Source organism: Calypte anna, chromosome 3 (assembly GCF_003957555.1).
Source record: "Calypte anna isolate BGI_N300 chromosome 3, bCalAnn1_v1.p, whole genome shotgun sequence".
NCBI lineage: Eukaryota > Metazoa > Chordata > Aves > Apodiformes > Trochilidae > Calypte > Calypte anna.
The window spans coordinates 105,421,216-105,437,766 of NC_044246.1; the positions used below are offsets into that span (position 1 = coordinate 105,421,216).

Consider the following 16,551-nt stretch of genomic DNA (forward strand, 5'->3'; position numbering starts at 1 on the left):
CAATTGTCTTCCACTTTAACAAACCCCCCCCATACCTTTGGACATCCTTTAATTTAGAATTCAACTGCTTTATCTATGCTGTCTCCAGCAGGGAATGTAAATCTGGTTTACCAGCACTGTGCTTTGCTGAAATGGTTTCTAAATGTCTCCAAAACCACAGACTCAGAAAACTTGCTGGATTCTTTTCACAAACCTTTAATGTTCCTAAAGAATGAGAGGAAATTTGTTCTCTTGGCTTGTGCAGCTCATTCTTACTGTTGATTTTATTCATCCTGTGATTTCTTCACTGTATTTCATTGGATACTTCACACCCTCTTCTTACATTTTTTTAAGTAATACTACAAAACTCTGTCAAAATCTACTCCCTTCTCTCTACACAATTTCCCTGGATCATGACACCCAGTAGTATGTCAGAGTTTCTCTACTCAATTTAAGTAAACAGATGTGACAACTCAATTATCTTCTCTTTTTAACAATACAATCCTGACACCTCTCTCTCCCTTCCTTGAAGAGCATACCCTGCCAGTCACAGTAGTCCTCTCTCCCTATGTAGAAAATCTAGTTTCTCCCTTCTTAATGATTCCAAGATCCAGTTATTTTCCTCTGCATACATAATTTAATTTTTTTTCTCCTCTTAATCTTTTTTTAAATGCTGCAGTCTTCACTTCAGTGTCCCAAGCTCACCAAAATCTGAACCACTAAAACCTTTGTTCATTCTGATGAAGATATGCAGACTTAATTCTCTGTTTGTCCTCTCACAAAACACATTCAGACCTTACTGGCTTACCTGTAAATGATTTATACTTATATTTCTGTAACCACTGTAACCTTGCCAATACTGTAACTCCCTGTATGTCTGCCACAATTAGATCTGACCACAATGCTACAGATTCCTCTAGGCAATACAGAAATTGTGGATTTTAATGTTTTATACATGCTTTTCAGACAACTCAACTTATGTGCCCACCTGCATGCTAAATTAACCATTACAGTAAGCTTCACTTGCATGAATTAAAAAAAACCTAAGTTGCATCTGACCAAGCCAACACAGTCATTAAAGCCTCCAGAGGGATTCACCAGACCCACAATCAAACATTTATTTTAGGGTAAGTTGAGTATCTTTGCAGCCTCTGCAATGAGGAGATCTCCACTGAACACAAAGGCTCCTAAGATAACTGAGGTCACATGCAAATTCCTGAATTTGGATGACTAAGTGAGTTCAGACAATCTGTGATCAGGATTGCTTTTATTCATGGAAAATAAAGTATATTGATTATATCATGACAAAATTTGGAGTACCCTCTGACTTTGTCTTACACATAAATTCTATCAAAATGTGGTTTTTTAAGAATCCTTGTTACTGTAAGATGTGCTGAATTAGGACTGGAATAATTACAAACGTAATTGCACAGCTTCAATGCAAAATGTATTTGACTTCTGATATCAGAAGGTTTTAAAAAAGAACTTGGAATTTTAAAGGAACTTTAAGTGAAAATTAACCTGGCTTTCAGACACTTTACATTTAGGATGAGACAGGTGGCTGAAATGCTACAGAAATAGACCTCCCTCAATAGTTAATACAGAAATACTTGAAACATGAAATTTTCAAAATAAAACAATCCCATAGTTGGGATAGATCATTATTTCATCAAACATGAAGGCTGTGGCAAGGAGAAAGCAGCTGGAACGATTTAAAGACAGTAGTATGTATGAGCTTAATATATACTCTTATTAGCTCACAGTAAAGCCAAACTGTTCTCACTGTAAAAAGAATAATCAAAAGTTTGAAACTCAAAATTTGGACCTTGTTTCCCATAGAACATCTATATCAATTGAAACTAGAATTCCACACATTCTATTCTTGTTTATTATACTATATAAGTTGTTCAGTAATTACTACCTAGTATTCATTTAATCATATTTTTGTATCCAGTTGTAATTTAGTGGTCTTCAATCGATCTTACAGTATGTGAACAGAAAAAGGCACCTCTGGAGCAAAACACAATTCATCATGCAACAAAAACAGAGGCAGATCAAACCAAGACTAAAACTTATTTCTCTTCATTAACTGCAAAAGGAGCCTCAAGTATCTAGTTCAAATACAGACATCTAAAACAGTATCATAATTCCCATCTAAAAATGGCTTGTGTTCATCACCATAGATCCTCCTTCATCTATGACTCACTACAAAACCAGCTTTATGATGACTGAAAATAAATCTCCTTTTTGCTTAGACTTTGTGCTTGTTGCACACAATTCCTACTCTAGATCACTCTGAAATACATTCACACTGTGGCCATCCACATATGCAGCTGATGGGACAAAGATGTAACCTACAGTGGGAACAGAAAAAGAAGGTTCCAGCCCTCAGAGAAAACCTCTCCAGGCTTGTGGAGGAGGAAAAACATCCTCAAGTCCAATCCTCACAGAATACACTCTTGCATTACAAGAGTTTGTTTACAAAGATTACAAAGTTTATCTAATTGACCACTCAGTATTGCTTTGAACCATCTATTTGGAGAGGGGGCCTTCTTGAGGGTTTAAGAACTATCTTTTACTTTAAGATACTTTTCTTTTTGAAAATAGTGTTCTTTTTATGTCTTTTCATTATGAAGTCAGAAGTCTGGGTTGAGTTGAGGTCTCCAGTGTTGATCCCACTCAAGCTAAATGTCACAGGCTTTTTACAAGGCATGGACCACTCTGCCATAGAGTTTTAGAGCTGATTTTACAGCTCCATATCCAAACAAAGAACTAATAAGTAACTATAAACGAGCATCACCCCCCACAAAAACCTCAAACACAAAAAAGGTACTGCTAAGTTCTGAGGCTTTTGCAAGGGGAGGCCTGGATACCACTTGACAGGTGCTGTGACAACACATTTAGCTGATTCCTCAATTTTAGGCAAAAGGGAAAGATGCTAAAACCTGAAGATCATACAAGTAAGATTAAGTAAAAATGGCAGTTATAAAACCAAACAGATAAGAAAAACACAAGTGTCAATCTGTTCTGCAGCTAGAGGTGTAAAATCTCATCATGTGAGGCCAAGCGTTCATTAGTCCCAAAGCATCCAGCAACAAACTTAACTTCTACAGCATGTGAAGTTTTTCACAGTAGTGCTGAGAGGAGAGAACCTGTACAAGTCAAATGCATCTGCAGCTACCACCACCTTTATCTGACTTGACTATGTAAAATCTTAACTTTCATTCTGAAGAACCACCAAGTAAACCTGCTCTTTCTCAGGTAGTTGTACCAAACACTAAAAAGTGATGCTGAACTGCAAGCTGATACATTGTGTATTTATTGCACATGCACTGAGACTCAGAATAACCACTACTCAGACAAGAAGCAACACTTACTGGATCTGAGGCTCCAAGCTTTGGAGTGCTTCTACAACAAGCATATTGTGATCTTTAGAGATGATTAAGCAGTAATGTTCCTTTAAAATTCCTAATTCTGGCTTCTGATTTTATTTTATTACTATTATATGCTAAAAGTAAAAAATTACTACAGAAAGATAAATTAATACTTCCTGTTGCATCAGAGTAACCACCATTCAGACAGCTCAGGACCTTTTAAGACACCATGTACTACCTTCATTGTATTTTAAATTACCCTGCAAAAATCTGCAATACTCCTTGTGCATACATCTGTAACAACACATACAGAGAAAATGTTTCCAAATTAAAAATACCAGAGGAAATTCTTGTGCTTTAAGAATGCCACATCAGTATTTTAATTCAACTGAATATAAAAACTATATAAAACTCAATTCTAAGCAGCTTATCATAAGCACAGTAGGATGTTGATAGTTAGTCTGGTACCTAAGAACACCAGTATTTTAACTGTCAGTGATTCTTTAAACCCACTGGTAACAACATACCTGGCATGCCTGTAGCAAGACCCTGACCAAAAGCCAAAGCTGGATTTGCTGCTGCAGCTGCTGCAAGTGACTCTGCCTGCTGCCCTTGCTGACCCTGGTTGGGAGTAAGTGGGCGCTGAGTTGCTCCAGCACGAAGAACCTGGAAAAGACCAAAACGAGACCCTTTCCTTAAAAGGTCAGAAAGCAACCCCATTATATGCCATAAAACATCTAAAGAAAATCTAGAACAGCTGGTTTGCATATATGATGCCACTTAGCTCTGAATTTCATTCAGGGAATAGTCCACCTTATTGGTTTCAAGGATATATATACTTGAAGAATAATAAAAGGCATAAACTATTTTGCTGACAAATGTCACAATAAAACATTCACCCCACTCCGGACAGCAGAACTTCTGGTTGTTCCATCAGTGGTAAAAACTAATGAAGAAAATCTTTAACACTGATATATTTATAACCCACAGCATTTACGAACTGAATGTCAGTCCTTGCCTGCTAAATGCACTTGTTTACATTAATTTCAGGCAACTGAATGATGCAGGTCTGAATACTTCAGAGCTTGTAATAACTCATCTAACACTGCACTGCCAACAGTGCTGTAAAAAAATGCATACACAAAGTTTTAGGAATTCACATTAACATCACCAAGCAGGACAGGCTTCTTGTATTGTGTTCTGACAGAGTATATCTGGGATTCTGACTGGAAAGCCATCTACGTTCTTGAAACTACTCTTGGGTTGGTGATCTATAGTAGACACCCAAACAGTTCCACCCCCATTTGCATGCCCTTTAATTCTTACCCACAAGCTTTCAATCCCTTCTGCCTCCAGCCCTGGACAGAACTCAGTACATTCCAGCTGCTCCCGCACATAAAGAGCAACACCATCACCTTGCCTTGTTGCTCTGTCCCAAATATTCCACAGCCATCCATGACAACATCCCAGTCATGGGAGCTGTTCCACCATGTTTCAATGACAGAGATTTTATCATAGCCTTGAACACACTCAACACAGATTTTCAACTTCTCCTGCTTATTCCCCATACTCCAAGCATCAGTATATAAGCATTTCAGAGAGAGAGTCAAGCAATTACATTTCATTTTTTGTATCTGACCATCCTCAGCCACTTCTCTGGTTATTAACCTATTAGTGGGTTGTGTGAGAGGGTTCACAGGGATTTGTGAGATTGTTAACCCCTTCCCCTATCAAACCTGTTTTAAAGCCCTATCAATGAGCCCTGCCAACTCTCAGCCAAAAATTCTTCTTCTTCTGGATAATTCTGCACCATCCTGTGGCAGCAGGTCTGGTGCCATGTAAACACCTCCATGATCAAAAACCCCAAAATTCAAGTTATGGCACCAGCCTCTAAGCCACCTGTTGATCAGATGTGCTTTTCTATTCCTTTCAGCATTCCCTGCCAGTAAAGGAATTGAAGAGAACACCACCTGTGCTCGTGAACCCTCTACCATTTGGCCCAGCACCCTTCAGTCCCCTTTTAATGTCTTGGAACTTCTCTTGGTAACCTCATCACTGCCCACCTGCATGACCAGCAATGGGCGGTAATCAGAGGGTCTTACCAGAGCTGGGAGCTTCCAAGCTTCCAAGTGCTCTGACCCAAGCCCCAGAGAGGCAGCAGACTTATCTGTGGGATGGGTCTGGCCAGCACACCAGGCCCTCTGTTCCTCTCAGGAGGGAATCCCCTACAACAATTACCCTCCTTTTATTTTTTTTAAAGGAGCAGTCCTAATGCATGAGGCTGTTTGCCTTGGAAACTCGGATGAAATTTTTTTAAACAACCAGGTCCTCCAGTTCAAGTGCCCCATATCTAATGGGCAGGGACACCTGGGAAGGTGGGAGAGGTTGGGAAGGGATTTGCCTGCCACCCCAGGGAGGGACCTGTTTCCATTCAACCCTGTCACTTTGGTGCCTTCCCTCTGCCTGGGGGGCAGGAGGTCCTCTGCTTCTTGTGGCACCTCCACCTGCTGAATATTTCCAACTGCAAATACTCCTCAACCTCTCCACCTCCTCTTTCAGCTCTACCACCAGACTCAGCAGTCATTCACCTGGGCACAGTGTACACAGCTGCTTTGACTGCTGTCCTCTGGTGTGACGGGCTCAGACGTTCTGTGCAGCCCAACACCTGGACAGCTGTGTGATGCTGGGGCACCTCAGTTGCAGCTGCTACAGTTTTCTTGGCCCTGGCTTTGGAAGGAGTGGAAACCACAGCTAAGTTACCTTCTGGGAGGGAACAGACTGCAGCTGACCTTGCATCCTGGCCTGCTCTGCCTGCTTGAGCTGCTCCACAAAAGGCTGCAGCACACCCTGTGTGCCCATCCTGTTTGCTGCCCCTGGGTCACTCCTGCTCCCTGAGGGCTGCCCTTGTAGGTGACAGGGTTGGGCCTCCAACACTCCAGTTGAGTCAGAGCCATCCCATGTTGGTCTGGAGCTGTCTCCCTGCTCAGGACAAGGAGGCAGCCTTCCTTCCTTCCTCCCTCCCCCCATTTTGCGCTAATTTTTTTCTTTTCTTTTTGCATTCCTTGATACAACACAACATCTGAACTACCTAAAATTTTCTAGAAGCTGATCTTCAGGTACTGAAAATGTTTAAGGTAAAGCTTTACATATACATCTCCCTTTTATGAAGAACATACCGGTTGCTGTCCCTGTTGTGCCTGGGAAGCTGCTTGCTGATTTGCTGTGGTATTTGCTGCTGCAGCTTGCTGCTGAAATAAATTGGCTGGATACACCCCCCATGGAACACCATAATACTGAGGTGGAACCACAGCAGGACCTAAAACCAGAAAGCATTATTATTCCATCCAGTGCAGCTAGTTAAAAGAACTGTTTATACTTTTTGCAGTATCTCTCACTAGCTATCTTCTAGATTCCAAAACAGAAATTCTTATTAAAAAGAATCCCCATATAAATGCCATATTAATACATGGACACAAATCAGTTAAAGGATTCATATCAAACCATACCTCATCTATGAAAAGTAAATAGAAAAGTAAATACCTTTGTGAGATTTAGGTGGAACAAAAAGTAACCAGAGCTTGTGTTCCAAAGAACACTCAAAATCAGTTTCCATGGTTGGAAATAGATTATTTCAGATGACCACAGAATTAACCAAATTAATTTTCCTGGCAGTGATATACTGAGACTTTATTATTCCTCCTTTCTCTATGCTTCCTTTGCCTATAAACATGACTCTTGCCTCTGCCTTGCTGCATATCATGTCTCACTCTTCAGAGCAGGCACACTTACCTCCACCAGTGTGCTGGTAAAGAACCCCCAGAAGAGAAGCTCTCAGTATCATTGTATTGTACACATTATGCATTATGTATACATATATTTTAGTTCTTTCTACTGCCTTGCCTTTGAAACCACCAACTGGAGAGGTTTGGGTTTTTTGTTTTTTTTTCCAAGTGTTATATTCAGGTCTGAGCACTAGCTGGGACTTGAATACTCAGCAGTGTTGTTTCACAGTGGTATCTAGCAATGTTTTAAGAGATTTTCCAGGGCTTGGGGTCTATCTGTTGTTTGGGCCTCTTAGCACACTGGTGACCATCTTTACTCTCATGCCCACTGGGAATGAGGAAGGCTGGAATTAGAAGATTAATTCATCAAGTAAAAACATACAAGGAAAGGGCAGCAGTTGTCTCATCTTCTGAAAATAATACATACTACTAATGTCAGATGAAACCTTAATTAAGGACAAACTTTTTTAGAACAGAAGAAACCTAATTGTTGCATATACAAGTCCAGTGGGAAGAAATATTCAGAATCCATATAGAGCAGAAACTGAATCCTTTTACATTTTAGTAAAAATTTTCAGTATTGATTTTCCTACAGGTCCCTCCTTCCTAAGAATATATTTACAGAGAATAAACAGGATTTCATCTTTTTTCTAATTTAATTCAGTAGAATTATCAAGACAGACACTAGAAAGTGTTCAGTTACCTGCCAGGGTAGCTGCTGCAGCTAATCCAGCTGCAGTGTATGGGTCAGTACCTGGAGGAGCAGCACTGATAATGTATGGGTTTGGCACAAAAGCAGCTGGAGCCAAGCCTGCTGAGAATACGCCTGCTACAGTAATAAACAGAATTTAATTATAGCTCACATACTTAGCAAGCATCATTATATTCAAACCAATCAAATCACAAAGCATATCTGTTAAAATCAGAACTGCTTGTACTTTGGGAGTTTCTATAGGAGCAGGTACACCATTACAGAAATCAACACTTCCATCTCTTCTTTCCAGTTCCTTCTTACTAATCCTGTGCCTCTGATTTATCTCCTATGGATCTACCCACTCTCATACAGAAGTGATTATTCAAAGCAGAATTCGCCTTCCCCAACTTAAACTATCTAAAAGTCACTCTAAGTTTTACAATTAAATCTGTATCAGACAAATCATTCAATGGCTTAAGTGAATCAGCCAGAAAAGAGAATCACCTGTTAGACACAAATCTCTTTTCACTAACAGGAAAAGAACCTAACCAGATAGTTTAAATCAGGTATCTAGCTTTTACTAAATCAATTGTGAGATGTTATCTTACTGTCAAGAAACTAAAATTAACCTAAGGATTGTAACTGAAAACTAGAGTCCAACAAAGCATCACTGCCAAGGTTTTTCCCGTTGGTTGGGTTTGTGTACTTTCTCTAACACTAAGGAGAGATGGAGAGCAAGCAGGACACATCAAACTATGTTCCTCCTTCCTAACAGGAGGCTTCTAAGTTTCTAATAACATGTGGACCAAAATAATTTGCATTTCAAAGAAGCAATATGTATCTGACTGCTTTTAAGAAAGTAAGGACTTCTCTGCAGTTTAGAAGTTGAAGACAGGCAGGAGACACCACATCAATCTGTCATGCTCCCAGCTCTATGACTGCATTAGACAGCTACATAACACTGAAAGCTGCCACTTTTAAACCCCAGCTATAGGCTGCTGGATCCCTGACTGAATAAATCTTAATATCCATCTAAACAAGACAGTAGGAAAGTTTAACTTCCACCATATTGCAGGAGATCATGGACACATGCCTTTAGAGATGCTGCTTCCTACTTCTGTCTGCCCTTCTGATCCTGAGAAGGGCAGGAATCTTTAAACCTGCCCCACAGTGTCAGAACTTGAGGAGCTCCCTTCCTCAAAAAAGGAACTGACTCCATGCCTGTTCTAACCTCTCTCATCTCTCAAAGCCTTCCCTGCAGCAGTGAATAAAACTGTTGTCTCTGAAATATAGCCTTGTTAAATTGAGACCACTCTATGAACTTCATGTATTTAATTAATTCACTGAATTATTTTAAAAGCCATTACAGAATGCTTGCTAAAGAATAATTCCACCACAAAGAAAGGCATCTGCAAGAATAAAGAGCTATCTGTTTAAGGTGTGCTATTAACAAAGAAGAATTAATCAAAGCGAAGAATGAATTAATCAAAAGTTTTAGTTCAAAATCCTACCAGATAATGTTTTTAAACTGGCTTATAAAAAATACCAAACTGCAACAGAATAACAGAACTGCATATTTTTGTTATTTTAGTAAATAAAGCTGGTATTTCTATCACTATTTATAGCAAAAAAGCTTTTTTATTTTTTCTCTCATTGAAATTTAACTTCTGTGCTAGAAAATAATTCTTATTTCTTTGTATGCAACAGTTCAAAGTAGGCAAAAATTTACAAAACAGAAAGCTTTATTTAAGGACAGGACAGTCTCATGCAGTCATCCTGAGCAGCTCTCAGGAGAGCCACTAAAATGGGCCAATTGATCAGTATCTATTTGACTTACAATACTGAGAGTAAAATGGAAAGGGTATGAAAATAACCCATTTTTGTCAGAGATGCTTGCTGTACTCCACAAAAGACTCACCTATGTGTGGCTGCTGAGCTGCAGCCAGTGCGTATTGCTGTTGCTGGGCTGCTGTTAACTGCTGAACAGTCAGAGCATTAGTCCTTTGGAAAAGCTATTGGAAAAGAAAAAACCATGCATTTCAGTTTCCAAAATTCAGGGCTATCATATACTATGATTTACTTTACAAAGAAATAGATTTTAAACCAAGCTGCTGTTCTAGTAAATTACTAAATTAGAAAACTATGCACCAATATCCTTCTAGATAAAATATAAATTTATTTGCCTTTGACTAAGTCACAGAGGAAACAAAATTAAATGCATTACACACTTAAATGACTTACTATCAAGGAGATAAGCTAAATGATCAATCTGATACGTTTTCAAGTCCAGTACTAACCTGCTGCTGAGAACTGTAGTCAAAAAGTCCAACAGTAGCCCCTGAAGAGTCCATTTGTACCTGATTGCCAGGGTAGTCAAACTGTAGAGAATCAAGACCAACTTGTTCCATGGCATCTAGATTCTGATTTTCTGGATTTGAAAATTCTTCTACCAGAGGCTTGTGGGCTGTAGGATTGGGAAGAGGACCTAATCCTTCTGTGGTGCTGGGATTGGGGCCCAAACGTTCAGCTACTTCTGTTGGGGAGGCTTGGCGACTTCCAGGGGTACGACTGTGGAGAAGACATTCAAAGCAGACTCTTCAGCCTTAAATAAAGCTGTCCATGGACAGAGTACAACATCTCTATTTTGAAAGGATCTTTGAACTCAGACTTAAAAATCAGTCTGTCACCCCCCTCTGTTAACAATTTTAGCCAGCATGCACTGATGGCTCAATATAAAGAACACACTGCATTTCAAAGCCTAATTTTATTTATATTTTTAAAATTTAAGACTATACAGCTGTTCAAATCACTGTGAGAAAAACAAACTAATATCTGAGGCTGTTTTAAGTGAAATGGAGTGAACTGCAGTCACCTGCATCTTTTGATAGGACTCTTTATTGCACTTAAGATGCAACAGGTATTATAAAAAAGCATACTGAGAAGAACTTGAAAGAAAAAGGAAATTGCTAAGTGCACCTCATGCAAATGCAGAGAAAGAGACAATAAAACTTTTTGGAAAAAACAAACATACAATACAGGAAGTATCTTTCGTATCTCAAAAGCAAACAATACATTTTTAAACTGTAACATGGACTAATAGCTGCCTTATTTAGCATCTGACTAAAACATTTAATTTCCTACACAACTCATTTAACAGACTGCACTACACCAGATGATCAGTCAGGGGAAAAGTGTTTCAAAAAGTGATTCAACCTCAGTTTTCCTAACAATAAATATAGCCTGTTGTTCCAGAAAAAGAAAAAAATTTAGGAAGAAACAACACATAGGTGTTTGATTTCTGTTGACAGTAAGGCTGGAAATGGAGCTGGAAATGTTTGCCTACAGGGAAATACCTGAAGTGAGATGCCAACAGACTCGCATCCCAAGCAGATTTCCAAGCTTATACGTGGTTAGATTTAGGGAACCTTTCTTTGGAGTAGAACCCCACCTTCTGTGTCATGCAACATTGTTTAGACTACAAATTTTTACTGGCAAAATATAAGTCAGCTTCCAGTAAGGAGCTGTGTGACAGATTCTATGATCTCCTAATAGCACTATTGTGTTGGCTGAACTCAATTATATATTGTTTCTCAGGTAACATACAATTTCCAGTTAAGTTAACTTCAGTTGTAAAAACTGGGCTCACCCACAAAATACCATCTTGCAGGGTGAAAATGCATTTATTCTAGCAGAACACTGACAGACTAGTATGGTACATTGCTAATTCTAACACACAGACACAGCCTTAGTATTTCCTGTTCCCTCTTCAGGGCTCCAAACCATCTCTTCATCACTACAACACAAAATGAATGCAAAGAAATCTGGCAGTATTTATGTATTTGCCAATATGAACTCTAAAGACTGTACAGCTAGAAAGCAGTCCTTTAGTGAGCTTATTCAACAATAACGTACAATCTGTTACTTTGGACAAAACACTAGAGTTTTTTTCATGTAACAACCAACCTAATGATGATCATCCAGAATTTACTGGCTACCATCTAAGCACTCCAGCTGGCAACCATCTCTTGCTCAATGTACAAAACTTGAGTTTGAAGCCATTTAATACTCCTTATTTTTCTCAAGTGACATGCATTATCAACAAAGTGAAGAACAAAAGGAAAAAAGGCAGTTATTTCAGCACATAGTTTTAGTGTTAAAAAGCTGTTGAGTACAATAAAAATAAAAGGAGGAGGACAGGACAAAGTTAATACTTCTCTAATATAGGTTGCTCCCTATATTGGTGCTGTTCTGTTGCTATAGTTAAAGTTGTGTCAATACTTCAATTATAAAACTGTTTGGAGGGCTTTATGCCACCATTTTATATAACCCATTTCAATTAGATGGGCTTCTTTTTTTTTTTTTTTTTTTTTGGTTTTGGCTTTTTTCTTTTTGAGAGGTTTACTGGCTTTGGATGCTGTTTTGCACTTGTATGTTTTTTTTATATCATTTATCTCTTTAAATACAGGAAAGAATATTTCAATATTGAAATAGATACTGCTGAAGAAAAGCAGGGGGAGATTTGTTCTGCATTTTCTACATATAATACAGAAGGTAACTGTTTATTGTGCGTTTTGCAGCATGCATCCAAAAGGAGCTAATTTGAGGTAATATGCTTGGTATTATGTGCTTTTCAATAATATGTCTTGAAAAATAGACTCGGAGAAACCTTCCTTAGCCTCAGGTAAATACATTTTTTAAAAGGGTAGGAAATACATATAGGATTCAAACATGCATTTTAATATACTTGTTCAATTATGAATTAATGAAACCACAACTATTTGGTCATGCTCATGACATTAATAAATTTATGAGCAGCACTCTGATCTTGTTAATTCTTCTGTATGACAGCTAAAAATGCATTACAGTAATCTAAAACCAATGACTAGTCCTTTAAAAATACCCATTTTAAAATGCAGTTTAGTATTAGGAAAAAACATGGTGGTCGTGCTGTCATCTAGCTCACAGTTCAAAAGCTTAATCTTGGTCCAATTCTTTTGTCCCTAACAACCAGAACACAGCACCATTCTATACTGCAAACAGGTGACATTTAACTTTGTGAATAGGGAAGTACATTGTTTCTCCTTAGTCAAATAAATAGGTTCTATAAGGACTTCTGAGGGGAAACAATTGTGTTAGGCTGTGCTTTACACTAGCAAACTTTTAAGGAAAATTAAAATTCTGTAGGACTTACTCTCTACAAAAGCAATCAGATGCAAAAGTTAGAGTATTAAAAAGAAGCAGAGAGAGAAAGTAATTTAGTTGGAAATGACAAGGGTTAAGGTTTCCATTCTTTTAATTCACTTTTTGAAGATACTAATTTACTTTAAATAATTACTATATTACAATGAATTTGTCTCATGAGAAGTGACACACACATTAATGACATCCTAAGAAACACGTGGCACAGTGGGAAAGGGAGGATGTGAGGTAGGAAGAATCAATCTGCAGCTGGGTAATGTTTAAAGCTGACACACAAACCAGAACTGTAATAATGCCCTTAAGAGACATGCTGGTCTTCTTGAGAAACAGTTAAAAGCTTACTTAAAATCTTTGCAATCGGCATCCATTCCATTTGGCAAACCTCTGCCATTTATTTTAGTAACATCCTCATCATCTCCTTGTTTAAGATCTCTGTTTTTGTCCTCCTCAAATGGAGAAGCCTTGCCTTTCTGATCTCCTTTCTCAGGTCCATCTGTTTCAGCATCTCTAGTGCCCTGAGGAAAAAGAATCTGTTTGATTCTGAATATTGAACAGAACACAATAGGAGCACCACAAGGTGACCTAATTCTACACTACAGTGCACGTAAACAATACAAACAGTTTTCAATGAAATTGCATTTGGTGGGTAACTTGGTCATCAAGTTTCAACCACATGCAATTAATAACTGCCAAAATATGAAAAGGAATGCCAAGATTTATAATGGAAGAGCTAACTCAACCTTAACTATAGCGGTGCTGTTAAAGCAGTAACACTTTGAATTAGATACATTTTATTTTATACAGTTAAAACATCTAGTACAAAATCAACCCACATGGAAACACAGAATAGGAATATCTATAATAAAGCCCCTCACATATCTTAAAATTAAGCTGTTTGCAATCTTTTTCCTACCTTTATCTAAAGGTGTTAGGAAAATATTTAAGACAGCCATTAAGATTCCCAAACCACCTTCCCTCTTCTGCCCCCTCTAACCGAGGACAACACCAAGGTATCAACTACACTATTCCTTCTAAGGAAGAGTTAAAACAGGAATATGGACAAACAGAGTAGAAAATAAAACCACATATGACAGTAAGACCATAGTAGGTTAGGCAAGCTTAGCACACTGCATTACTTACAAAAGCTCCTTTCCTAAACCGGGAATCCAATTTATCAGCTGGAGAGGAACTTAACACATATTCTACCATGCTCACTCCAAGGCCACCACTTTCTGATCGTGGAGACAATACAGCATTTACTTCACTGTTTCCATGAAAACCTTGTCCAGGCTTTCTCTGTACCATAATAGGTTGGGACATAGAATGGTCTGTTGAAAACAAATAAATCAAACTGTTGTATATTTAAAAATGCAACTTGCGATGTTTTCACATTTCATTAGAGACAATATTAAACAAAACCAAAATTAAATTAAGATTTCCAAATCCCAGTTTCAAAAAGTGTTACTGGAACACCACTACGAGTGCAGTGTACATTCTCACAATTTAAATGAAAGGAAAATGAAACTTAGTACACAATTAAAATTTATAATATTGATTTACTTTGAAGTAACATTTAGAAAAACATGACTGATTTTTCAATACATATACACAATCACTTACGAGGAGTTCCCCATGCAGTCTCTCTCCACTCATCACCAAGAAATATCCCTTTTTGTCCATCTTTTGCTGAATCATCAGGTTCCCAAAACTTTTTGGCAGGTAAAAGCTGTTCCAAAAGAGAAAATGGTTTTATTTAAAATGTGCTTATAAATGGGCAAAACTATTAAAGAGGATATGCAAACTATTCATTTTAGATACCAAAGTCAACTTTGCATAAGGAAACATGCACTGGTAAGAATGATCCAACACTTTGAAGTTATGTTCTGTTAGAGAAACTGATGCTGTATGATGCTGAATCAAGAGATCCTCAAGTTATGAGGGAGAGATATGGAATATAAAATCAGCTGTGAAAAAAAAGCTAAAATGAATCCCCCTGTTACGGCAAGCCATTCCTTTCAGAAACCTCAACTAACACCACTCTCTTTCCACATTGGCTCAAAACCTTGGCCTTCAGCTAATACTATCACAATAATCAGAAACAGCAGCAGTTCACTGTAAAGTTCTGTTCACTTAGAAAGGCATCATGTTCCAAATTTTAGCAAGTGACTAGTACTTATGGTGACAAGTCAACTCCTTTAGATCACAGGGATTTGTTGGCTACCAACATGTGACATTCAAATTTGAAGTGCCAAGTGGTGCAGTAGACATGCCTGAGGGACAAGATGCCATCCAGAGGGACTTGGACAACACTGTGAAGTGGGCCTGTGTCAACCTTATGAAGTTTCACATGGTGAAGCTCAATATCCTGCATCTAGGCTGGGGCAATCTCCAGTATCAATACAGGCTGGGGAGGAAGGGACTGAGAGCAGCCCTGAGGAGAAGGACTTGAAGGTAACTGGTGGATGAAAAGCTGGACAAGACCCAGCAATGTGCACTCACAGCCCAGAAAGTCAACTGTACCCTGGACTGCACTCTTTTTGTGCATGGGAGAGGATTCTGCCTCTCTGCTTCACTCCTCTGAGACCCCAGCTGCAGTCCTGCATCCTGCCATGGAGTCCTCAGCACATGACAGACATGGACCAGTTGGAGCACATCCAGAGAAGGGTCACCAACATGACCAGAGGGCTGGAGCACCTCTCCTATGAAGACAGCTGAGAGACTTGGGGTTGTTGAGCCTGGACAAGGTGCCAGGGAGACATTATTGCAGCCTTCCAGTACTTGAAGGGGTCTTTTAAGAAAGACAGGGATAAATTTTTTTTAGAAGGGCCTGTAGTGACAGGAGAAGGGGCAATGGTCTTAAACTTAAAGATGGGTAATTCATACTAGATATAATAAATACATTTATAGTGAAGGTAGTGAAACACTGGCACAAGCTCAGGTTGAACAGGGCTCTGAGAAACTTCACCTAGTTGAAGATGTCACTGCTCATGTCACTGCTCAGATGACACTGAAGATGTCACCCCACCACTGTGGGGTGGTTGGAACAGATGACCTTTAAAGGTCAAACCATTCTATGATACCAACAAACTCATTTAGCTCTATGATTTTTTTCATTATTACTTCTAAAGCAGAATGCTTCAAGTTAGACCAGTATCACTTACTCTACTGTCTTCAAGGACAGACTTGAAGACATTAAGAAGACAACACCACTTGACAGAAGCATGGCACAAATAAAAATACTCCAAATGTCAGAATTCTTTTATCTTTTTTTTTTTTTAAATACTTTTACCTTATTCCTCTAGTTTTTCCCTACAGTAGCAGTAACAAATGCCAAACTCTGTGTATCACATTACCCCTTCAACAGGTAATTGAAAACCCATATTGTCACACTGTGTATTACCTAGTTTGCAAGGTTCACCAATTGAAATGACAATTAAAAGAACTAGCAAAAGAGTCAGGGAAGAACTCTGCAGACAGCACAGTAATCCATCAAATTTGCAAAAGATAAAGTTCAATTAAAATT

The 16,551-nt window shown here is 38.6% G+C and overlaps 1 protein-coding gene across 10 annotated transcripts in view; it reads right to left on the reverse strand.

The window, feature by feature from the left end:
* The window catches only part of PUM2 (pumilio RNA binding family member 2), a 68,482-nt gene that overhangs the window by 26,867 nt on the left and 25,064 nt on the right, over positions 1–16,551 (reverse strand). For 7 of the 10 annotated variants that reach the window (XM_030446647.1, XM_030446649.1, XM_030446646.1 and 4 more), the window contains exons 3-10: positions 14,649–14,754; positions 14,169–14,356; positions 13,371–13,543; positions 10,127–10,397; positions 9,748–9,841; positions 7,839–7,964; positions 6,530–6,669; positions 3,881–4,019 (exon numbers count right to left, since the gene is read on the reverse strand). In XM_030446647.1, coding sequence (XP_030302507.1) covers positions 3,881–4,019; positions 6,530–6,669; positions 7,839–7,964; positions 9,748–9,841; positions 10,127–10,397; positions 13,371–13,543; positions 14,169–14,356; positions 14,649–14,754 — 1,237 coding nt within the window. The remainder of the gene's footprint in view (positions 1–3,880; positions 4,020–6,529; positions 6,670–7,838; positions 7,965–9,747; positions 9,842–10,126; positions 10,398–13,370; positions 13,544–14,168; positions 14,357–14,648; positions 14,755–16,551) is intronic. The other 3 variants (XM_030446644.1, XM_030446642.1, XM_030446645.1) reach the window with 2 other exon arrangements.